At 36.0% G+C, this 26,103-nt stretch overlaps 1 protein-coding gene across 1 annotated transcript in view; it reads left to right on the top strand.

Annotated features, from left to right (window-relative positions):
* Window positions 1–26,103, top strand: part of NRK (Nik related kinase) — a 188,481-nt gene that overhangs the window by 151,177 nt on the left and 11,201 nt on the right. The window contains 8 exon segments of the mRNA XM_045817461.1: window positions 1,896–2,082; window positions 11,786–11,874; window positions 11,877–11,943; window positions 14,018–14,161; window positions 16,564–16,714; window positions 20,633–20,739; window positions 22,310–22,450; window positions 22,738–22,889. Coding sequence (XP_045673417.1) covers window positions 1,896–2,082; window positions 11,786–11,874; window positions 11,877–11,943; window positions 14,018–14,161; window positions 16,564–16,714; window positions 20,633–20,739; window positions 22,310–22,450; window positions 22,738–22,889 — 1,038 coding nt within the window.

The raw sequence follows: 26,103 nt of genomic DNA, 5'->3' as shown, positions 1-26,103 counted from the left end.
ATGGGAATTATCACAGAGATTTTCTACAACACGTAATATTTTAACTAATTCTTTTAAAAAGATTTTATTTATCTATTTTTAGAGAGAGGGTAAGGGATAGAGAAAGAGAGGAAGAGAAATATCAGTGTGTGGTTGCCTCTCATGCACCCCCTACTGGGGACCTTGCCCGCAACCCAGTCATGTGCCCTGACTGGGAATTGAACCAGTGACCCTTTGGTTCTCAGACCATCATTCAGTCCACTGAACCGCACCAACCAGGGCTGAACTAATTCTTAATAAATGGAAAATACTTGGATATCTACAAACACAGGTGAGATTCCAGAGAGAGGAATTATCATGCCAATTTAATTTCCTAGCATACTGTCCTATCACACAAATTGGCTTAGAAGATACAATGGTCGTTCATGAATTAGTCCTCTAGTGCAAGGAGTTAACTTTGCCTCTCAGGTTACCCCTTATCTCTTTTCTAGTCATCCTTCATTATCCAACTCACATAACATCTTTGACTTCCCAAGACAGAATTACACACCCCTTCCTTTGTGCTTGCAAGAGTTTTGCCCATTGTTTTATTTTAGTGCTTATGACATTGTAGTTTGGTTATTTGTTTACTTGCTCTTCAGTCACACTAGACTGTGAACTTTGAAAGTGCAGGAACTATGTTTAATCCATGCTTGATTGCTTTTCTTCACTCACTCACCCAATCCCATAGCCCATCCTAGGGCTTGGTCTATGATAGACATACAATAATTATGGAAGAAACAATGAAGGAGGAAAACAAAGATAAAAGGCAGGAAGAAAATTCTGTTGATGGATTCCAATGGGAAAGCATTATCAGTGTGAATGTAGCTATATTTGTCTCCTTGTCTGTCTACCTACCTACCTGTCTTAATCAAAGACATTTAAACAGGATGCCCCAACATGGTTTTTGTAGTAGCTCTGGGTATCTCCAGTTATCTCAAAGAATTTTTTTTTTCAATTTATGGAGTGAATGGGTCTTACTTTCATTTTAATTAAAAAAGGACATGTTGCCCTAAAACACTTTTGTGGTTGGAAAGGTCATAAAAATTAGTCTTTGAAAAGATAGCATAACTCTCTGAAGGCCAAGAATCCCTGTTTGGGCATCAAGAAATGCTGATCAACAGACAGTCTTACCAAAAAGAGTTGGTAGGTTTTTCCACAAGATATAGCATCCCACATAAAATCTGTCACATCTTGTGTCTTTTATCCCGGAGTTTCTTCTCTGTAAGTTAATGGAATCCAGCTACATTTTCAGTGATGCATGATCACACTTCTGAGTTTGTGTTGGTTGATTTTCCACCATTAGCTTTGCAATTTCACAAAGTGTAACTGATATCCCTACACAGTGCTTTTAATTTTTTTCAAGTTGTTTTTGGGCATAGCATAGCTGAATGTGTAAGCTTTGGAATCAAATGAACTTTGACTTCAAACCCTGGTCTCCTTACTTATCTCTATGACCTTGAATACATTCTTTAACTCTTTGCTAAGCTTTAGTTCCTTTATAAGTAAAATGGAGATAATTTTTTGGGTTGGAGACTTTCTTTTTGGGTTGTTGTAAGGACCCACAATGATATGTAAATAAGATATCTGTCAGAGTACTTGGTACATAGTAAAAATTCCACAAATGTAAGGTCTCCAACTTTTATAGCTAGGGACTTCAAGCTCCTTGAATTTCTCCTCTGACATCAATTATCTCAACATAGATTATGTCTCTCTTTTCACAGCATTGTGTTTATCTGGTAAATGTGGACTTTATAAGGGGTATAATTATAGATGTTAATGAATATTGCATTATATCTTTCAAATGACTGATGCATATTAATGTCTCACTCTGTTGAGCTCCTTAATAAAGTCAAAATTACTTTTTCATCTTTTAGGAGTCAGTTGGTAGTAGTGAGGCCTCAAGCGCCATTTCCTCAGATACTGCACCCACAGTACCTGATGATGAAAATGACAATATGGACATATTGGGAGCATCAACAGAATCATGTTTTTCTGCCATCCAGTCATCATTTTCCAATCTTTCTGGGAGGGCTGCAAATGCTGAGTTTGCTAGTGCCATCTGTAAGTGTGTTTAATATACTTTCCAAATGCTTCAGTCTGTTCACATATTAAATAAAGTCTTTGACCACTGATTCATGATCTGAAAATAATCAAATCAGTCTGATATTCACTTGATACAAATGCAGATGGGTGAAAACTTTAAATGTCTACTATTCACTGAGTCTTCATGGCACATAAATTTCAACTAAAATTGAGAAATTGAGTCCCTTATGTGGATTTTTCTCAAATCTCATCATGATAACTTGAAATACATATATATGCAGAAATATATTTTTTTATTTATTGTGATTCAAGTACACTTGTCTCCATTTCCCACCACCACTCTCCCCCACCCCAGGCATCCCCACATCTCATTCTCAATCCTAACCTCCTTTGACTTTGTCCATGTGTCCTTTACATATGTTCCTTGATGACCATTCCCTCAATTACCCCAGTTATCCACTCCCACCTGCCCCCTGGTTACTATCAGTTTCTTTTTTATTTAATGTCACTGGTTATATTTTGCTTGCTTCTTTGTTTTGTTGCTTATGTTCCACTTACAGGTGAGATCATATATTGGTCTTTCACCACGTGTCTTATTTCACTTAGCATAATTTTTTCCAGTACCATCCATGCTGTAGCAACAGGTAGGAGCTCCTTCTTTCTTTCTGCTGTATAGTATTCCACTGTGTAAATGTACCATAGTTTTTGATCCACTCATTTCCTGATGGGCACTTAGGTTGCTTCCACTCTGGACTATTGTAAATTGTGCTGCTTGAACATTGGGGTGCATAGGTTCTTCTGAATTGACATTTCAGTGTTCTTAGGATATAATCCTAGAATTGGAATTGCTGGGTCAAAAGGCAGTTCCATTTTTAGTGTTTGGAGGAAATTCCATACTGTTTTCTACAGTGGATACCCTTGTCTGTATTCCCACCAACAGTGTACAAGTGTTTCCTTTTCTCCACAACCTCACCAGCACTTGTTATTTGTTGATTTGGTTATGATGCCAATTCTGAGTGGTATGAAGTGCTATTTCATTGTCATTTTAATTTGCATCTCTGATGGCTAATGATGCTGAACATTCTTTAAAACGTCTCTGGGCCTTCTGTATGTCCTCTTTGGAGAAGTATCTATTTAGTTCCTTTGTCCTTTTCTTAATTTGGTTGTTTGTCTTTCTGGAGTGGAGTTGTGTGATATATATATATTTGATTATATATATATATCAAACTCTTGAATGAGGTAACATTTCCAAATACATTTTCCTATATGGATGGTTCCCTTTACATTTTGCTGATGTTTTCTTTGTCATACAGAAGCTTTTTATTTTGATGAAGTCTCATTTGTTTTTTTTTTCTTTTCTTTATGTCCCTTGCTCTAGGGGACATATCAGTGAAAATATTGCTGTGTGGAATGTATGAGATTTGCCTGCCTATGCTCTCTTCTAGTACTTTTATGGTATCAGGGTTTATATTAAAGTCTTTTATCCATCTTTAGTTTACTTTTGTGTATGGCATAAGTTAGTAGTCTCATTTCATTTTTTCCCTCTAACTGTCCAGATTTCCCAACACCATTTGTTGAAGAGGCTATTTTTACTCTATTTTAGGCTGCTCCACCTTTGCCAAATATTAATTGACCATAGAGACTTGCGTTTATTTCTGGGCTCGTTATTCTGTTCCATTGCTCTATGTGTCTATTCTTATGCCAGTACCAGGCTTTAAGATTACAGTGGACTTATAATACATTTTAAAATCATGTTTTGTGATCCTGCCTGCCTTATTCTTCTTTCTCAAAATTGCTGCAGCTGTTTGGGGTCATTTATGGTCTATATACACTTTTGAAGTGTTTGTTATATGTCTTTGAAATATGCCCTTGGTACTTTAATAGGTATTGCATGGAATCTATAAATTACTTTCAGTAGTATGGACATTTTGATGATGTTAATTCTTCCAATCCAGGAACAGGATATATGCTTCCATTTGTTGGTGTCTTCCTTAATTTCTTTCTTCAGTGTTGTGTAGTTTTCTGAGTACAGGTCTTTTACCTCCTTGGTTAGGTTTATTCTTAGGTACTTTATTTTTCATGTTGCTATATCAAATGGATTTTTTTGCCCTGATTTCTGTTTCTGACATTTCATTATCAGTTTACAAAATTGCTTTCAATTTCAGAGTATTGATTTTGTATCCTGCTGTGTTGCCAAATTATTTTATTAGGTTGAGAAGTTTTTTGGTGGAGTCTATTGGATTTTCTATGTACACTTATCATGTCATCTACAAACAATAACTGTTTTGTTTCCTCTTTTCCACTTTGGATGCCTTTTATTTCTTTTTCTTGTCTGATTGCTGTGGCTAGGACTCCCAATACTATGTTGAATAGCAGTGGTGACAGCACACATCCTTATCTTGCTCCTCATATTAATGGGAAAGATTTTAGTTTTTGCCCATTGGGTGTGATGTTGGCTATAGGTTTTTCATATATGGCTTATTGTGTTGAGTTACGCTCATTCTACTCCCTCTTTGCTTAGTGTTTTTATTATAAATGGGTCTGTACCTTATCAAATTCTTTTGCCACATTTATTGATATGGTCATGCGAGTTTTGTTTTTGGTTTTGTTTATGTGATGTATTACATTTATTGATTTGTGAATATTGTACTGTCCTTGCATCGATGGGATGAGTCCCAGGGAATCATGGTGTATGATCTTTTTAATCTATTGCTCGATGTGGTGTGCCAATATTTTGTTGAGGATTTTGACACCTATGTTCATGAGCAATATTGTCTTTATATTTTCTTTCTTTGTTGTGTCTTTATCTGCTTTTGGTATTAGGGTGATGCTGGATTCATAAAAAGAGTTTGGGAGTCTTCTGCCTTGGATTTTTCAGAATAATCTGTGAGGGATAGGGGTTAGCTCTTCCTTTAATGCTTTGTAGAATTCTCTTGTGAAACTGTCTGCTCCAGGGCTATGGTGTGTGTGTATTTTTTTTTTTTGATTATTGCTTCAATTATGGGTCTGTTCAGGCATTCTGCTAATTCTTCATCGAGTTTTGGAAGATTGTATTTTTCTAGAAATTTGTCCATTTTACCCAGGTTTTAAAATTTCTTGGCATATAATACTTTGTAGTAATTTCTTAGGATTTTTGTATTTCTGTGGAGCAGAGGAGTTGTAATCTGTCCTATTTCATTTTTGTTTGTGTTTATTTGGGTCCTCTCTTTTTTTTTCTTGATGGTTCTCCTTAAAAGCTTGTTGATTTTGTTTATCTTTTCACAGAAACAGCTCCTAGATCTATTGATCTTTGGAATTGTGCTTTTAGTCTATATGTTATTTAATTCTGCTCTGATATTTGTTATTTCCTTCTTTCTACTTCATCTGGGCTGTCTTTGTTGTTTTCTTTGAGTTCTTATAGGTGTCGGGTTTGGTTGCTTGTTTCACAATTTTTTTTGTTTGTTTGTTTTTTTAGGTAGGCCTGCATCACTATGAACTTCCCTCTCAGGACTGCCTTTGCTGTGTCCCATAAGTTTTGGGTTGTTGTGAGTTCATTTTCATTTGTTTCCAGAAACCTTTTGATTTCATCCCTAATTTCATTCTTGTCCTATTCATTGTTTAATAGCATGCTATTCAATCTCCATGATTTTGACTGTTTTTGAGTTTTTTTCCTTGAGGTTGGTTTCTAATTTCAGTCCCTTGTGGTCAGAGAAACTGCTTGATATGATTTCAATTTTCTTGAACTTGTTGAGGCTTTTTTTATGTCCTATGATGTGGTCTATCTTTGAAAATGTTCCATGTGCATTAGAAAAGAATGTGTGTTTTGCTTCTTTGGGATGAAAAACACTATATATATCAGTTAAGTTCATTTCATCTAGGACAATGTTCAGTGCTGCAATATCTTTGTTGATTTTTTTTGGAAGATCTATCCATTTTTGACAGTGGGGTTTTGAAATCCCCTACTACAATTGTGTTGCTGTCAATATTTTTCTTGAAGTCCTCCAAGATTTCCTTTATGTATTTGGATGCTCCTATGTTGAGTGCACATATATTTACAATGTTTTTATATTCTTGATGGATTATTCCCTTGAGTATTATGAAGTGACCTTCTGGGTCTCTTTTTATGGTCATTTTTTTTTTGAGATCTATTTTGTCTGATATGAGTATTGCTACCCCAGCTTTTTTTTCCTGACCATTTGTTTGGAAATTTTGTTTCTAGCCCTTCACTTTCTGGCTATGTAGGTCTTTTGTCCTGAGGTGGATCTCTTGTAAGCACCATATGTGTGCTTCATGCTTTCTTATCCATTCAGCTGTTTTATGTCTTTGATTGGAGCATTTCATCTGTTTACATTTTAGGTTATTATTGATAGGTACTCATTCATCACCATTTTTCATACCTGTGTTCCTCTTTCTCTCAATTTTTCCCTTCCCTTTCTTAAAACAGTCCCTTTAGCATCTCTTGTATAGCTGGTTTGGTGGGTGTTCATTCTTTTAAACTTCTTTTGTCTGGAAAGCTCTGTATTTGACCTTCTATCTTGATTGAGAGCCTTTCTGGGTAAAGTAGCTTTGGTGGCAGGCCCTTGGTTCTCATTACTTTAAATATTTCTTGCCATTCTCTTTTGGTTTGCAATGCTTCCATTGAGAAGTCAGCTGCTAGCCTTATTGGGCTCCCTTGTATGTTACTTCCTATTTCTCTTTTGTTGCCTTTAACATTCTATCTATGTCTTGGGATTTTGCCATTTTAACTATGGTTTGTCTTGAAGTGAGGCTTTTGGGTCCCTCTTGATTGGGACTCTCAGTGTTTCCTGAATTTGTGACTTTTTTTTCTCATCAAATTAGGGAAGTTTTCCATCATTACTTTTTCAAACAGGCTTTCTATCCCTTGGTCTTTTTCTTCTCCTTCTGGTATTCCTATTATGCTGATATTATTATGTTTCATCTTGTCCTGCATTTCCCTTAATACCTTTTCATTCTTTCTGAGCCTCTTTTCCTTTTTTTGCTCCTTCTCAGTGTTTGATCCCCCGCTTCATCCAGCCTGCTTCTAATTCCTTCTAATGTGTGTATGTGTGTGTGTGTGTTTTCTGGGATTTTATTGTTCCTTTCTTTCTGGTTTTTGTTTATAGGTTTTATTTCCTTTTTCTTGCTGATGTAGTTCTCACTTAGTTCCTTGTAGTTGTCTTTGAATTCCTTTAGCATCCTTACAGCCATTATTTTGAATTCTATATCTTATAGTTTGCTTACCTTCATCCCCTTTAGTGCTTTTAGTAGGGAGTCTTCCATTCCTTTTAATTGCATGTTCTTTTGCTGCCTCCCCATTTTAGGTGACTTTTTTTGTTTGTTCCTGTGCTTCCTGGTGTTTTGCTTTGATTGCTGTCTTTGTTGGGTGAACTTTTATGTTAGGAATTTTATGAGGTTCAGTGATGTGGCCTCTTTGATCTCCTCATCTGGATGCTCTTGGTTTGCCCTTTCTTGTGTTTGTGTGGGTTCTGTTGGTGTACTTGGTTTCTACCTTTGGTGGTTCCTTTGCTGGTGGTTTTTCTCCTCCAGCAGGTATACTGATGTTTGCAGCTCCCACCTATTCTTGTATGTGATCAGTGACAGGAGGTAGGCAATATGGATTAAAACAGTGGGAAAGTATTTTATGGGATTTAAAATACCAGCAAGTAGAGAAGAGATAGGGGATTCTTTGGATAAGTATAATATTAACTCTGATATTTCCCCCAACTAGCCACTTTTTATAAAAGGTGAACAAGAGATAAGACTCTTGTTAGAGGGGAGGATGATTGTGAGCTGAATCCAGGAAACACAGCACTTGTGCAAGTTTAGATGATGAGATATAGGGAGAGTAAAGGATAAAAAGCAGACATAGTGTGAGAAAGAGTAGAGTTAACCACAATAATAATAATGGTCAGGATTGAAGTGAAGTGGGCTTGGATCAGAAAGGGTTGCTGTGTAGTATGTACAGTTGTATGGTGCAAAAATTATTTATAATAGAACTGAAACAACAATAATGTGATGTGAAATATATGACTTGCATAACCAAAAATGAAAGTACCCAATCAAGAGTTGTGTGTTATTGGAACATGAGTGAAGTGGAAGAGGGAAAATTAAAATACAATAAAGAGAGAATAAGGGAAACAAGTCAAACAATGCAATTAAACAGAGAATTAAAATGAGGAAAATTAAACATAAGGAAGAGAAATAAAAATACTAGTAAAATAAAAGTGGGAAAAATAATGAAAAGATAATAATAATACACACAAACAAGAAAATACCAGCTCTATGGGATAGCAAAGTGATATTTGTCTCAGTTTCTCAGTTTTTGGGGGGTTAGCCTTGTGTTTCCCCTTTTGATCTGTCTCTGGACCCTTCATAATTCCATGTCTTATTGTCTCACTTTGTGGAAGAAAAAAAAAAGGAAACAAAAACAAAAAGAGAGAGTATCCAAAAAGAAAATAATAATAATAAACCCCCTGCTGACTTTAAACTTGTTCAGCGAGTTCTGCTCGTCTTCTTAGATGCCATAGAAAATGGGGAGCTGGGCTTTGCTTTTCTCCCTTCCTGTGGTTTTGAGAGTTTGGGGACCAGATATGGTTTGCAATTTCCTGGCCTCCACCAGCCCAAGTCATGCATGAGCTGCCAGGCTTAAAGTAGCCACTGAGTCTCCCCTGGTGTCCATCATGTATCAATCTCAGGTGCGGAGCCCAGGACAAGCAGGGCGTGTGCGTTTCTGCTCAGCTACAAAGTCTCTGGGTGCACGCAGCTGAATCTCCTTCAGGGTGCACCAGCCACTGCTGAGAGTTCCTTACAAAACAGCTGCCTGCAGTTCATAACAAGTGTATGGCTTTTCACACAGCCCAAGTTTTCAGCCACTCCAGAGACTACCTGAGTCAGGGTCCAACATGGCCCAACTCTTCCCTTCTCCCAGTGTTTCCTGGCACCCCAATTTCTCTGGTGCTGGCATTCATAGTCACAGTGGATTTGTTCTGCCTCTGTGTATCTCCCACTTTGTCTCTATCCCCCCCGCCCCACTCAGCGACTTCCAGCATTCAGGTCCCTCCTTGTGCCATGCCATGCTGCCCTACCTCCTCTAGTAGAGGAAGTAGCTGGTGATCTAACTCACCTCCCTGTATCCTGCGGCAGGCACCAGAGTAGGGGCCACAGCCACCTTGGTCCCAGCACAATCCCCTCACTGTCTGTTTTTCAATGTCCTCTGCAATTTTTTGCCTCCAAACTTAATATAAGCTGGTATTCTGTTGGCTGTTCACTGTGTTCCTCAGATCATCTAGGTGTTTCAGCAGGGTGCAGGGAGAACTGGGCTCCACTCCCACCTACCTCACTGCCATCTTCCTAGCTAGACCAAACAGGTTTTCTATCCCTTGCTCCTCTACTCTCCTCTGGTATAGTAGTATATGGATATTATTAAGTTTCATGTTTCCTGCATTTACCTTAACCCCTGATCATTCATTTTGAGTCATTTTTCCTTTTCCTGCTCTTTCTGAGAGTTTTTTTCTACCTTGTCCTTAAGCTTGCTGATATGATCCTCTGCTTCATCTAGCCTGCATTTGATTCCTTCTACTGTGTTCTTCAATTCAGAAATTGTATTCTTCATTTCCTTATGGCTCTTGTTGATAGTTTCTATATCCTTTTTAATGCTGGTATAATTTGCAGTAAGTTCCTTATAGCTTCACTGTAGTTTTTGGTAATTCTCACTGAGGTCATTGAGCTTTCTTATAACCATGGCTGTCAACTCAATATCAGGTAGTTGACTTGCCTCTTTTTCATTTAGCATTCTTTCTGAGGATTACTCTTTTCCTTTTGTTTGGGGGTTGTTTCTTTGTCTTCCCATTATTTGTGAGACTCTTCTTATTTGCCTCTGCTCCTTGAATTGATCTGTTTTAACCCCCTGATTTTGTGGTATGAACTTCTATAGTAGGAAATCTGTGAGATTCAGTGGTGCAGTCTCCTTGACCTCATGAACTTGATGCTCTTGTGATTGCCTTTATGCCTATTATGTTGGCTCTCTAGATGTAATTGTTGTTTGATTGTTATTAGGTCATTCTTTTGTGGGTCCTTCCTTTAGCTGGTTGACTGTGAGTTACTCTGCCTACCACCTCTTTATGCTGTCTTTCAGGTTCCACCAGAAGAAAACCACAAAGCCCAGGGAACAAATCCACATCCACAACCATACTCCCCTTGCAATCCCATTAACAACAGTAAATGTACCTCAATTGTTAAAGGTGTAAAGAGATTAAGACTATTATAAGAAAAGAGAGAAATAAACTGTAGTATAAAATCTAGTGTCTTAATATGCACAAACTTGATGGACAAGAAATGAATGTTAAAAAGCTATGCAAGAAAGAAAATATCACTTATGTAGCAGACTGTAGTGAATTTCATCTCAGTAGCCTCTCGTATTTACCACTGTTTTCTTTTTCTGGATCCACATCTGGTGATGTCAGATGTTGACCCCATCTGACCTTAAGCAGCCTACTCTGAGACTGCCAGGGATCTATTGCCTTTGGTTGTCTCGTTCAGTTGTTAATCTAGTCACCCATGCAATGAGGCTTAAGCCCCATAGGGCAGGGCAGATCCCTCCTGGTGTTGGGGCTGTTGTTTTTCCTCAAGTTGCTGCTGCTCAGAAGGGAGTGGTCTGCCTGAGCAGGAAGACTGCTACCATATGGGTGATGACTCAGCACCAAGACCTAGGGGCTACTCTCTCAGTTCTCACCCAAAGCCTCAGTCCCCAGTCTCTCCTCAAGTGTCTGAAGTCCACTCTGCCCTGCTTTGCCAAGGATCTACTGTCTCTGGCTGTCTCCTTCAGTTGCTAATCTAGTCACTCTTCACTCAGCAGTCAGCCTTAGCACCACAGAACCAGGAAAGGGTCTTTCCTGGGGTGGGGACTATTTTTTTCCCTCAGGCAGCTGCCACTAGTAGGTGAATGGTATGCCTGAACAGGATGCCTGCTGAAGTATGGAGGATGACTCAGTAACAGGATTTCAGCAGCTACTGCCTCAGTTCTCTCCCAAAAGCTTCCATCCCCAGTCTCTCCTCAGGCATCTACAGCCCACTCTGTGCCTACCTTTGTCAGAGTCCTGGGTAAGTGGCTGCAAATGAAAATTTGTGCATTGGCCTTTTAAAAGGCTCTTGCATCTCCAGCCATCCATCTCTGGCAGAGAGCAATCCTGTTGCTTTTCACTACTGGTTGGTGTCTGTGTACTTTTTGGGTGCTGGTGCTCTAGGCTGGGGATCAAAGCTAAGGGTTTAGACCCCACACTTGTCAGGCGAATCCAATTGGCCCCTTAATTATCCTTCTGGTGCTGCTTCCTGTGGACATCCAGCCAGCCCTCTTGAGTCTCCAGTGCACTGCTTACCAGACAGTTAGTGCTAAAGCTGATTCTGCTGTCTTCCAAGGTTATAAGGCTTCTCTCTCACTATTGTTCAGTTATTTGTTCTGGTTGATTTCTCTGCAATTTAGTTATAATTCCAGATTGGTCCTGGGAGGAAGTTAGTGTGGCTTCCATTTACTCCTCCACCATCTTCCATCTCACTCAGAGATATATTTTAACTGTCATGATTTGTGTTATCTCCTTGTTTAGGGGTCACAGCAATGATACCTCCATTAAGTTATAAAATTCAATAAAGATGAAGAAACTTTCCTAGGTCTCATTTGTGGAAACACTCAAGCACGTATGGTGTATACACACGTAATTTCTCTCAATATCTTCCTTTTATTTCACAGTATATGCTGGGTTAGTGGAAGTATCTGAGAAATCACCTAAGAAACCATCTGAAGTCCATGTTAAGCCACTATATGTCTCTCCTGCATGTAAAAAAAGACACTAATCCACATGTATGAAAAGGAATTCACTTCTGAGATGTTCTGTGATTCTTTGTGGGGTGAGTTTGGTTTCTTGAAACTGAGCTGTTCTTCCTTTGGCTATTATATTTTATTTATACAACAAAGCTATAAAAAGTCATAGGTATAAAATCTTTGTTTGCTATTACCAAATTATTAACAAGCACATAAAATATGTTTATAGTAGTTAATTTGCTTTTCTCTAATATGTTTTTACTGAATGTACTTTCATATTTGAATTGGTGCCCCTCCACTCTTTATTCTATTTTCTTTCGAACCTGAATTAACTGGCCTAAAATCTAAAGTTGAACTAGGTTATGAGTTTTTTCTTTTTAATTTGAGCTTAGTTTTTTTTTAACTTAAGGAGCTGTGGAGCATATCATATCTAAAGATATTATAAGAAAGATTTCTGCGGGTTCTTGTTTTAAAATAACCTTGAGGATTTGTTGAAAAATTTCCTTCTGTGCCTTTGATAGACTTTTTTCAGTCCTTTGTTCCAGGAGAATGAATTATAACCATACTGGTAGTGCTGAGACAATATTTTATATCAAGCCAGTCTGTATCATAAATGAAACAGAATAAATGAGGACAAAGGGGGAGAAATCCAAAGTAAATGTCAATCTCCAATTTGCAATTTCATAGATTTTACAGAATATTTGATTGAACAAAGGACAGTATAAGCAGTATACTAGACACTATATTTATATGGATTGAACAATTTAGGGAAAGACATGTCATCCTCGAAGTTTTGCTAATGTAATGTGTCAGATTACAAGAAAGCCAAGTTTACTTCATTATCATTTCAGTCAGGGAACCACCCCATTTATGTCTAGTGACTCATTTTTATAATTTGTGAAAAAATATTTTGAAAAATAAAAGATAACAGTCAAAATTGACTGCACTTCTTTCTCTCTCTCAGATTCCTTTGTGGGAGGAAAATGCAGTTTCTAAATCTGCCACTGGCCTTGGCATTACTTAGAGAAGTGGTAAAGGGCAGAGTGTAAACTTTAAGGCAAAGGCCCTTGCCTTTACTCATATCTTTGGAGCACAAATATTCTCCAAGTAGAAGGAAGACATTGAAGTACTGTCTCTCTCTTACATTATTTTGCTGATGTCCTCCTGTGTCTTAGGATATGGGGAAAAACTCCTACAGTGGTTTGAAATATATTCTGACTTTAGTTCAATCTTCTGTTTTATTCCTGTCATTCTGGTCTTTTAAATCAGATAATCTATATGAGTGGCTACAGCCAACAGACAAATAACAGAGTATAGGAAAATAAATACATAAAGGTGGGAATTAATTTCAAAGGCATTTAGAAATGTAAGTTTTTTAAATATATGCATGAATACAGAATCATTCAACTTTAAATCACTTTACATGAAACTATTTTAAAAACATTAAAACCCTTAGTTACAGTTAGGAATGAAAATCAACTAAATTGAAGTATTTGTAAGTACTAGACGTCCTCAGTGTTTAATGGTAACTTTCAAAAGGGTTGATTAATTTTTATAAAAATTTTTATAAAGTTTGATATGCAACTAAAGGGTGCTATTATATATATGTATGTATATATATAGTTGTATATGTATATATATAACTATATATATATGTGTGTATATATATATAGTTGCATATGTAAGATGGCACACTAGATACCAGCCAGTAGAATGTTGCCAGAAGGTATTATCTTCTATATTTCTATGTATTTCAATGCAATTTATTCTTTTGCTAGAGATGCTTTTGTTACACAGAATGAGTCTAACAGCCTAAAATCACCTTTACATAAATGAGAACACTGGCATAACAAAAATACTAATATAAAGTCTACTATAAAAATGTAATCTGGACCTGAATGGTGTAGCTCAGTGGGTTGGGTGTCACTAAGAAACCAAAAGGTTGCCTGTTTGATTCCCAGTCAGGGAAAATGGCTAGGTTGCGGGCCAGGTCCCCAGTAGGGGCCATGTGAGAGGCAACCAACTGATGTATCTCTTGCACATCAATGTTTCTCTCCCACTCTTTCTACCTCCTTTCTCCTCTCTCCAAAAATAAATAAATAAAATATATTAAAAATGCAGTCTGAGCTAATATAGAACTTTTTTTATATATACAAATAGGAGTGAATTTGCTGTTGGGAACCCGATCTAATCTGTATCTAATGGACAGAAAGGGAAAGGCAGATATTACAAAACTTATAAAGCAAAGACCATTCCACCAGATTCAAGTTGTAGAGCCACTCAATTTGTTGATTACCATCTCTGGTTTGTTTAATAACTAAAATTAGCAGAGTAATTATAGAGATTAATTAGGTTGCAAACTGGGCTAAAGACTTTCTCAGGAGAAAGTGGTCATAAGAAAACACTTTAAATATCACACTTAATTGGAACGCCAGACTCACAATTAGTATTTTCTTACCTACTTACAATTTAAACTAATTTCTGACTTTCCTTTGGTATCTAGATATTTGATTGTAACACATCTAATGTAGGTTAATGATAAGAAAAAACCATGTCATCTGCACTTTTTTTATTAAATTATTTTTATTGCTATTCTATTACAGTTGTCCCAAGTTTACCCACCTTGCCCTCCTCTGCCCATTCCACCCCTGGCTCTCTCAGTCAATTCCCACACTGTTGTCCATGTCTGTGGGCTATTGATACATGTTTTTTGTTAAGTCCCTCCCCTTCCTTTGAACCATTATTCACCCTCTCCCCTCCCCTCTGGCCACTGTCAGTCTGTTCCCTGTTTCCATGCCTCTGGTTCTATTTTGTTCATTAGTTTATTTGTTAATTAGATTCTTCTTATAGATGAGATCATATTATATTTGTCTTTCACCAATCGTTCAGGTCTTTTCTGAGTAACCACCCATTACTTCACAACTCACAATTTTATCCACCCATGCATACATGACCACATTAACATCCACTGTATACCTTTCTAGTGATGTGTTCAAAGCAACAAAGAATTAAGTAAATAGATAAAATGAGACTGTGTTATCATAAGGCTCTATGGATAAGGTTAGTAACAAGAATGGATCTCCTAAGTCCTCTCCAATCTTCCCATGTAGTAGTTGAATTTCTTAGCTTTAGTTAGTCTGAGCCTGAAACTTTGAATATCAGAGAGTAAGTAAATGGATATTAGTAATGATTGTGATTACTAAATACTAAGGAAAGCACTAGCATCAAAGCTGACTATAGGCCAAAGATGGCAGACAAAAGGTTAGAAAAAAAATTTAACATTGTTTTGGTGTAGAATGTTATGATGCTAATCACAGCTACTTATATATATTTACATATCTCTCATCTATATGTAATAACCATATTGCACATTAATTCATGATTATGTCTATCCCTAAATATGATTGGCTGGCTTTACCTTAAGTTTTTGTAAGAAAAGTAAATCTATAGATATGCTAAAGCTTCACAATTTTTATAATGTTTTACAGCCATCCATTTATAGTTGCTTGAGGTACATAGAAGGAATGTTTAGTTTTGAAAATATCTGGGTGGCTAGATAACAGAATTCTTTACTTTTTATGCAGTATCTTCTAGCCCAATTGTGCCATTTTTGATGTTCGTGTTTCTCTCACATGTGGATGATTTTTTTATCAAACAGTACTGAGAACATCAGTGTACAAAAATGCTTAAGTGAATTTAGCACACATTTATTTTACCATTTAAGAATGGAATAGCAATAAGCATAGACGTCTGAATTCTAGCTGCTTTTAAAAGTATAATGTAAAAATATATTTAAGGTTTATTGTAAAAGTAAGAATCATGTTATTGGGCCTAGAAATATTATACTCGTAAATCCTAAAATAAAAATAAAGTCACTATATATAAAAATAAATGTGTAATTTTAATGACTGAATTTTCCTGAAGGAAGTGTAAAAATTTGATGTGATTTGCAATCAGAAAACTAACATTGAAGGTAAATTAGACTGAGAAAAAATAATAAAACCATTCAACTATTTTATAAGTATGCTGAAATGAAAGAGCACAGAGACATCCATCCCACTGTCCCTAAATGACTTACAGTCAATACATTAGAAATCCCTCTCATATATATACAATACCAGGGACAGCTTCTGGTTTCTGAATCCTAGAAGGGTCATGAATTAGACAAGAGCCGAGGTACAAATGAATGGATGTTAATTCTTTTGCCTACACAGTGAGAGTCTTAACCTGTCCCAAAGAAATATTTTACATTCAATTTAGATAGGAACATAGGTAGCTGATGGACACTTTGGCTATCTTTTGGAAATTAGAAACTTTGTTATATTTCCAAACTCTGAAGGGAAGACTGCTGCAGTATAGTTTTTTTAATGTTCTCTCTTTTTAAAGATTTTATTTGTTTATTTTTAGAGAGGGATGAGAGGGAGAAAGAGAGAGAGAGAAACATCAATGTGCGGTTGCTAGGGGTCATGGCCTGCAACCCAGGCATGTACCCTGACTGGGAATCTAACCTGCAACACTTTGGTCCACAGCCCATGCTCAATCCACTGAGCTACGCCAGCCAGGGCTGCAGTGCAGTTTTTTTAAAAGTGCTTTTTTCTTTAATGAAACCATTTAGTTACAAAAGCAAAATGCCTTTATTTTTTTGTTTTTCTAATATGTAAAAAAAAATGAATTGAAACACTGTATCTTTTTTTTCTATGTATCAGGCCATAAAAACACATTTCAGATATATCATTTGACCTGACTGAGGAATAAGATTTTGAATGATGATCCAGAAAGTAAAAGAAAAGAGGAAAAACTAAAGACAGAGGGAGCCTGAAAAGCCATTGATAAGTTAGCAGGCTGTGAACACTTCAGTGATTGTAAGTTCCATTTCATATTTACTATAGGTATACAAACTTTGCTTCCCTTTACTTGGTAAAATACATTGTTATGAAATACAGAGAAAGGAAAAATGTTGCAACTTCATATAAAAAACTGAGTGAATTTCACCATGACACATTCCAGGTCTTTTATGCCATAATTATTGCTGTTAGTAGAAAATATTGAATGCCTGAAATAACTATTGAAATTAAATTTGGTTTTCTTTCTCATCTTTCTTCCCTTCACAGTTACTTTAATTAGTTTACATAAACTGATATCATTTTCCTGTCTCTATATAACTTCAACTATATAATAACATGGAAGGGGATTTATATGACATGTACTTTCCTTGAAACAGCAATAAAATAAAATCCCATAATACTTCCTTTTATTTTTAATTAGCAAATATCCCTTAATACTGATCAGTTAACCTCACAATGAGCCAAAATGAAAATTATCCTATGTCTGCTGGCTCTTGCTCCCACTGTTGAAATTCATTAATATAATTGCCAAGTACTTCCTGTCTGATTAGAGTGTTTTCATATTCCCTGCCTCCTCACAACCATCCACTGTGAAATGGAATAACAACTCCAGGTGCTTAGAATCCTGCTCTCATCTGTCATTAATTTGGAAGCAATGTTATCCCATTCTGTCCTGTTTCTGAAACAAATCTCTACTCTCAGCCTTCATTTCACAGGATTACAGTTCATCCTGGCTCGGTGGCTCAGTTGTTTGGACCATCATCCCATACATCCACAGGTTGCAGGTTCAATCCCTGGTCAGACCACATACTTAGGTTTGGTCTCCATTTGGGGCACATGCAGGAGGAAACTGATTAATGTTTTTCTCTCATATTGATGCCTCTCTCTCTCTTTCTCTCTCTCTCATCTCTCTTTGTGTGTGTGTGTGTGTGTGTGTGTGTGTGTGTCTCCCTTCCTTCCTCACTGCCTTCCTCTTTCTAAAAAAATCAAATATACCTTTGGGTAAGTATTAAAATCTTTTTTAAAAGTATATATTACATTGTTTTTAGTATGTTTATAGAGTTATGTAACCATCACGATGATCTCATTTTCATCACCCCCCCCCAAAAAAAATCTTAGCCATTAATCATCATTCCACATGCAATTCCTCTTGCATTTACATTGTTTTCCTCACAGTCCTGGATAATGTCAACTACTGGCCTTTGGCACCAATTCAATGCCAGCAGAAATCCCCAACTTGGGATGCAGTTAAGAAGGAAACTTTATTCAATGCAAACAGCTCAATTGTGGTACAGCATGGTTAGCACAGTTTTGGTACAGATCAATAATGATACAGTTCAATTATGAAGCAACGCAGCTGTGAAACAACATGGCTATAAGGAGACCCCTGGGGCAAGGCAGCCCTGAGGCAATGTAGCTCTTGGGCTAGGTTCCTCTCAGGCTAAACAGCTGTGCTCTGCTGTGGTCTGATCCAATTGTTATGGTCTGGTCTTTTGTATTTTAGATCCAGCTGGGTAAATGCAGTCTTTAGTCTTTAATGGGAAGGGAAAGTGTACTCTTCAAGGGAAAGGGAAGCTAACTTACATAGACAGAAGTTCCCACACCTGGTTCCTGATTTGTCCATACTCATGCAAATTAAGACTCAAAATCCTAGCAGTTTGAGTGGTCCAAAAGACACTCTACTGAGTGCTCAAATGGAGCCATTCTATTTGATTAGTGGAAATGCTGATAGGGATATAGCTACATGGCTCCAAGTAGATAGGAAAAGCTTCAGTCTTATTGGTTGAAATACAATTCCAGGGACTCCTTTATAAGGACTAGTTCAGATGTCAGGAACACAGGGTAGGCAGGCAGTTCAGTGTAGGCTTGTCTGTGAGGTGCAGTTTGTGTGAGAGGCCTTTGTTTAGAAATACCTGCTAGGTTCTGTTTTTCAATTTGAACCCAGTTAGCCATCAGGAACCTTTCTTGGTAGGTATCTCTATTTATCAGGTATACATTAACCACCGATCTACCTTCTTTTCCTACAAATTTGTCTCTTCTGGATAATTTATTTAAATGAAATAATATATTACGTGGTCTTTTTGTTGAAAGACTTCCATTACTTATATTTTCAAAGTTAATCTATTCTGTAGCCTATGCAACATCTATCAGTACTTCCTTTTATATTTTTAAACAGTATTGCACATTATAGACATATAACCATCTTTTTTCTATTTTTTTATATAGCCATTGTTTATACATTTGCACTTTCCACTTTTTGACTATTTCAAATAATTCTGGTATAAACATTTTTGTACTTGTTTTTATACATAGGAATGCATGTTTTCCTTTTCTCTTGGATAATACTTCCAGACAATTTTTCAAAATGGCTGTAACATTTTATATTGCCATTAAGTATGAAGGTTGCATTTTCTTTTCATCGTTGTAAACACTTGCAGTCTGTCTTTTGATTCTGTTATTCATGTGTGTGTAATGTTGCATCATTGTAGTTTTGATTTGTGTTTCCCTGATAACCAATATTATTGAGCATCATTTGTAGTGTTTTAAGAGTTTTCTTGTCATTTTTATATCTTCCTAGGGTTGATTGTCTTTTTGTTGTTGAGTTGTAAGCAATCTTTTTATATTCTGTATACTAGACCTTTATCAGGTATATGACTTGCAAAGATTTCTTCCCATTGAATAGGTTGTCTTTTTCTTGACTTTATTGATAGTGTCCTTTAATGCACAAAAGTTTCAATTTTGATGAAATTCAACTTACTTATTTTTTTTTCTTTTGTTGCTTATGTCATGGGTGTCAAGAAGATTTTTTTCTTATATTTACTTCTAAGAGCTTTATGATTTTACCTCTTACAGTTAGGTCTTTGATTGATTTATTAGTTCATTTTTATATACAGGATGGGGCAAAAGTAGGTTTATAGTTGTGAGACACAGAATTTATTGTTCTATTATTATTTCTTAGTTATTGCACTATTTTTCATACAAACAACTCTTAACCTACTTTTTCCCCACCTTCTATGGTGTAAGATAAGGGATCTAACTTTATTATTTTGTATGTAAATATTCAGTTTTCTCAGTACCATTTATTGAAAAGACTATACCTTTCCTATTGAATGGTCTTGACATTATTAACCCTAGATGTCTGGGTTTATTTGTAGATTCCCAGTAACAGTCCATTAATCTATACACCTATTTTTATGTCAGTACTACACTGTTTTGATTAATGTAGTTTGTAGTAAGTTTTGAAATTGTGAAGGATGAGTTCTCAAACTTTGTTTTTCTTTTACAACATTGTTTTGGTTATGTGGGGCCTCTTCTAATTCTCTCTGAATTTTAGAACTAGTGTCTCATTTCTGCATAAAAGGTCATTGGTATTTCAAGAGAGATTGCATTAAATCTGTAGATCACTTTGGATATCATTGCCCTTTTAACAATGCTAAGTCTACCCATCCATGACCAATATTCTGTTCTTTGAAGTGTATAATTTAGAGTGCTCTGAAGGACAATTGTTATACTCCATTAAATTACACAATAATTTTGTCGACTTTTGGGGAAGCATCAAATAGTATCAAAATAACTTTTCTAAAAACATATAATCTGTGCTCTTACATTATCGTTTTGACATTTTCAGTAATAAATAAAGCCCTGGCTGGTGTGGCTCAGTGGATTGAGCACCACCCTGTGAACCAAAGGGTCACTGGTTTGATTCCAAATCAGGGCACATGCCTGAGTTGTGGGCCAGGCCCCCAGTAAGGGGTGAGCAAAAGGCAACCACAGATTGATGTTTCTCTCCCTGTCTCCTCCCTCCCTTTCCCTCTGTCTAAAAATAAATAAATAGACTGTTAAAATAATAATAATAATAATAATAATAAATACAAATACTTGAGTGTTCTTGTAAACTCTGTGGCATTGTTACTTCTTTATATTTTATCATTGTATTCCAACATGCAGAAACAACATATATCACGATTGTTCTGAAATCATCAATTCACCTTTATGTATGGGCACCAAAGACCTTTGGTGAAAGCATTGCTATTAAAGTGAGTGGTCTACTTTTCTTTTTAATATTTTTTTTGAAAAATTGTATGTAGAAAAATGTTTTAAATTATAGTAGCAGAAATGTATACCATTTTCTACAGTTAATTTGAATATAAAATGTCAATCATTATCATCTAATGATTTTTAGACAATTAACAAGCACTACAACAAGGGAAAGTGTGAGGGAAATCCCTGACCCTTTTATAGAGGTCCTCCCCACTAGCTCCTCACTTCCAATTCCTGTAGTCCACATGAAGATTTTTTCTCTAGAGCCCTAACATAGGCTTTGAGTGTCACCTCAGTGACTTGACGATGAGAAAGTCCCTGTTCAATCTTAGTGGGGGCTGTAGAGCAAAGAGAAGGTAAAGAAAGGTAGAGCAATGATATAGAATGGAATCCAATGGCAGAGGGATGAAGGAGCAGAAAGGCTTTAATTATCAGGGCTACAATAGATGGGGGTGTGTAGTTGGGTCTGTATTACTTCCAAGCTGAAATGCTAAGTACATTTCTCTCTAGAACTATTTCAAGGAATGGTGATTAGGCTCATTTGCATTACCAGTATTATTTCTATCTTCATATTGTTTAACTGAACTTCTGTGGATTAGCATCTTAAGGTAAGTATTTGGTGACCCAAACAGTTAAGTTGCTGATGAGTTTTTATCTACATTAAAACTTGAGACTCTTTTTACCTATATTGTCTTTTTCTAATGCTCTAGAATTCTACATAAATCAGATCATTTTATATGTATTCCTTAGTAATGAGAACTTATTAATGAACTAACAGCATTATACAGATTCTTAATCTAGGGTGTACATTAGAATCATCTGGAGCATTTGTTAAATGTTTAGGTCTCAGACCCAACTCCACAACAATTATTACATGTAGAGTGTGTCCAAGGAATCTATATACTTAGCAAATGTTCTAGGTAATTTTGAACAAGATGGTCCATTTACAAATTTTTTATAATGCTGATAAAAACATATCATGACAGACTTCAGCAAGATATGTATGAAATACTTTTGTATCTTAGGTCAGGATCTCTTTGCATGGTATCTTTTGTAGACCAAAACATCACATATACACAATAAAGATAAGCTAATTTTTAAAACTGGCCTTCAATGTCTATTTGCACAATAAATATATTCTTTTATCAATAACATAGAATACTATAGAAACAATTCAGGCCTTCCCTAACAAAAATCATATCCCTGATCTGATCTCCTTAAACTGGAGCTTATGTTAGCTGTTAGTATTTCGATGTGGATTTGTTTTTGAGTTTCTGCTGATTGGCCAGAGCTTCTTGTTATGGAGCTGAAAAGCAAAGAAGGTAAATACCATCAGTCTGTGTAGCCTGATACACAGTTCCTGGTCCAAGTCTTCACTCCAGTTCTTGAATCCCACCTTATGACTATAGTATAGTGAATCCTGTGATGCCCAGTCCTCCACTGTCACCTGAACTTGGTAATGAACAGGCTTGGCTCTTTGTTTCCTTTAACTAGAAGCTATAGGAACCTAGAGTGCATCCAGTCTGTGGTAGGTTAACATGTATGGACTTTTTCATTCCATACATACTATGCATTGATCACTCAGCAGACTCCAAAGGAGACTACATGTCCTATGAAGCCTATATATGAGTACTGGCAAAAATATAGGCAACTGATCCAAAGAACCATTTTAAGAGACCACATGAGCTCCTTAACTTGCTGAAGCTCAAGGCAAGGAATTGAAAGACAGCAAACAGACTGCAGAGTCATATAAGGCTCTTATGATTATTAGATATTTGGCCTTCAAAGGGAAACTCAATATTTAAGACCTAAATATAATTATGTTCTTATTGTAGTACCAGAGCTAATAAAAGTTGCAATACATAGGTTGCCAAATACATTATGTAATTTGTGACAATCACCTGGGTTTTATAAACTTGTTAAGCAAAGGGCAGGGGAATTTTTGCCTTAGAATTTCATTGTTGGCCTTTTGTCCATATTTGGTTTTATATCTACAAGTATGTCCAACACTTGATCATAAACCAATGACAGTTGATTCGGCTATTGGTTCTGAAGAAAGACTAAAAGTTTTCTTCAGCTCAACAGATGGATACCACATCATTGATGAATAAGCTGAGGTTATGTCTGATATGATCCTGCCAAATAATGTAAGATCCCTGGAAATTATTGTTTATCACAATTTGAGTTTTCACAACAGTCAAAATTGTTCATTGAAAATATATATTTATTGCCCCGGCTGGTGTGGCTCAGTGCATTGAGTGCCAGCCTGTGAACCAAAGGGTCACCAGTTCGATTCCCAGTCAAGGACACATACCTGTGTTGCAAACCAGGTTCCTTGGCTGGGGATACACAACAGGCAACCACACATTGATGTTTCCCTCCCTTTCTCCCTCCCTTCTCCTTTCTCTAAAAATAAATAAATAAAGTATTTTAAAAATATATATTTGTCAATATCTATCTTGGAACTGAGACCTAAAAGGTAAGTGTGGAGTGCCAGAAAGTACTAATGGAAAAACAAAAGTTACTGATGGTTTCATACTCCAGACAACTGAGTCTATTCTGCAGACAAATAGTGTTTATCTGGTACAATGTTTTGTTTGTTTGTTTGTTTTTAAATAAATAGATTTTATACTTAAAAATCATGACTTATGTTGATAAAACAAAAGATCTGACAGCATCAGGCCCACATTACTATCTAACCACTATCAACTGGAACTGATTTGTGCCTGCTTCATTTTAGATGTGGTATGTGCTATATAGTCTTCATCCATTCATCTTCATATATTTACAAAAACTGGCACTGTAAGCATATGAGTTTGCATCCTTTATTTTAGTCTTTCTATATCTCCTAATGTATCAATAAATTCTTTAAAAATACAGCACCAGTATTGCAGCATTATATATATATATATATATATATATATATATATATAGATAGATAGATAGATAGATAGATAGATAGATACACACACACACACACACATATTCACATATATCACTTCTTTACCCATATTGTAGTACTTTAAATGTGATATATAGAATATTACCATAAAATGTTCTATAATAGTATCAATTATAGTGAGATATGCAGATCAAAGATTTAGCATTTAAAAAGTTAATTCACCTCAACACTTAAATAATTATAAAGAAAATATAACATGTAAGAAATGGGTAGTTATAAAAATACTGTACACATCCTTTTTATAAATTTCTGGAACACAATATAATATCCCTCCCACACACAACATACAAAATATAATTCTTCTGTGTCTCAACATTGTTGGTGGCAATGATATTTATTCTAATGAAAATTATATATAAAAGGAAGGGCTGTGCTAAATAAAATAGAGGCAAGTAAAGTCTTACATATTCAGTTTAAAACAATGATAATAAGGAAGCTCAATGAGCTCAGTGAGAATTACCAAAAAGTACAATGAAGCTACAAGGAACGTAATGAGAACTACATCAGCATGGAAAGTGACATAGAAACTATAAAAAAGAGTAGGAGGAAATGAAGAATACAATTTATGAATGAAGAACAGCAGAAGGAATCAAAAGCAAGCTAGATGAAACAGGATTAAGTCAGTGAGCTGAAGAAGGGTAAGGAAGACAAAAATTACCAGTAATATATAGAAAAGGAAAACAGACTCAAAAGGAACAGAAAGTGGTTAAGGGTAATGTAAGACAACATGAAATTAAATAATATCTGCATAATAAGTATACCAGAAAGAGAAGAAGAGGAGCAAGAGATGGAAAACCTGTGTGAAAAAAATGATAGAAAACTGCCCTGATTTTACAAAAGAAAAAGTCACACAAATTCAAAGACAAAGAGAGAATCTTAAAGACAGCAAGGCAGAACCAGGAAGTAACATAAAAGGGAGCTCTGATAAGGCTAGCAACTGACTTCTAAATAGAAACACAACAAGCAAGAAGGGAATGGCAAGAAATATTCCAAGTAATGAAAAACAAAGGCCTGCAGCCAAGACTACCCTATTCAGAAAAGCTCTCATTTAAAAATGAAGGCAAAATAAGGAGTTTCCCAAAGAAAGCTAGAAGAATACACCTTCACCAAACCAGCATTGCAACATGTGCTAAAGGGACTGCTTTATGAAGATCAAGAAAAAGAATGAGAGAGAGAGAGAAGAACAGAGGCACAAAGGAGAAAATATGGCAATGAATAACTATCGACCAATAATGACCTTAGCTGTAAATGGATTAAAAACTCCAATCTTAAGACATAGGGTAGTTGAATGGATAAGAAAATATGACCTGCACATATGCTGCCTACAAAAGACCCACCTCAGAACAAAAGACCTACACAGACTGAAAGCAAAGGGTTGGAAAAAATATTAAAAGCAAATTGACGAAAAAAACAGACCCGGGTAGCAATATTTATATAAGACAAAATAGACTTCAAATCAAAGGTTATAAAAAGAGACACAGACACTTCATAAAAATCAAGAAGACATAAAAATTGTAAACATATAGGCACCCAATATAGGAGCACCCAAATATAAAAGGAAAATCTTGCAGGACTTCAATAAAGATATAGAAACAACACACTAATACTAGAGGATTTTAACACCTCACTGTAAAACATGGATGGAACTTCCAAACAAAATATCAATGAGGATATAGTGGCAATGGACAACACACTAGATCAAATGGACTTAAGTGGTATATGTAAAACCTTTCATCCCAAAGAAGCAAACTACACATTCTTTTCAAGTGCACATAGAATATTTTCAAAGATAGACCACAAGACATGCCTCAATAAATTCAAGAAAATTTAAATCATGTCAAGCACTTTGTCAGAGCACAGGGGCTTGAAACTAGAAACTTGCATCAAGGAAAAAATTCAAAAATATTCAAATTAATGGAGATTGAATAGCAAGCTATTAAACAATAAATTTGTTAGTAATGAGATCAAGGAAGGAATCAGAGTGTTTCCGGAAACAAATGAAAATGAACTCACAATATTCCAAAGCTTATGGGGAATAGTGAAGGCAGTCCTGGGATTCATAGTGATACAGGCCTACCTGAAAAAGATAGAAACATTTCAAATGAATAATCTAACCCTACACCTACAAGAACTTGAGGAACAACAAAGACAGCCCAGAGCAAGTAGAAACAAGGAAATAACAAAGATCAGAGCAGAATTAAATGACATAGAGATTAGAAGCACAATTCTAAGGATCAATAAATACAGGAGCTGTTTCTTTGAAAAGATAAACAAAACTGACAAGCCTTTAAGCTTGTCAGACTCATAAAGAAAAAAAGGGTGAGGACCTGAATAAACATAATCAGAAATGAAAGAGGAGAGATTACAACTGATACCACAGAAATACAAAGGATTGCAAG

This window comes from Phyllostomus hastatus, unplaced genomic scaffold (genome assembly GCF_019186645.2).
Source record: "Phyllostomus hastatus isolate PE091 unplaced genomic scaffold, TTU_PhHast_1.1 phas_scaffold_28, whole genome shotgun sequence".
NCBI lineage: Eukaryota > Metazoa > Chordata > Mammalia > Chiroptera > Phyllostomidae > Phyllostomus > Phyllostomus hastatus.
Note: the sequence above shows the minus strand (reverse complement) of the source record. Positions and strands in the feature narration are given on the sequence as shown.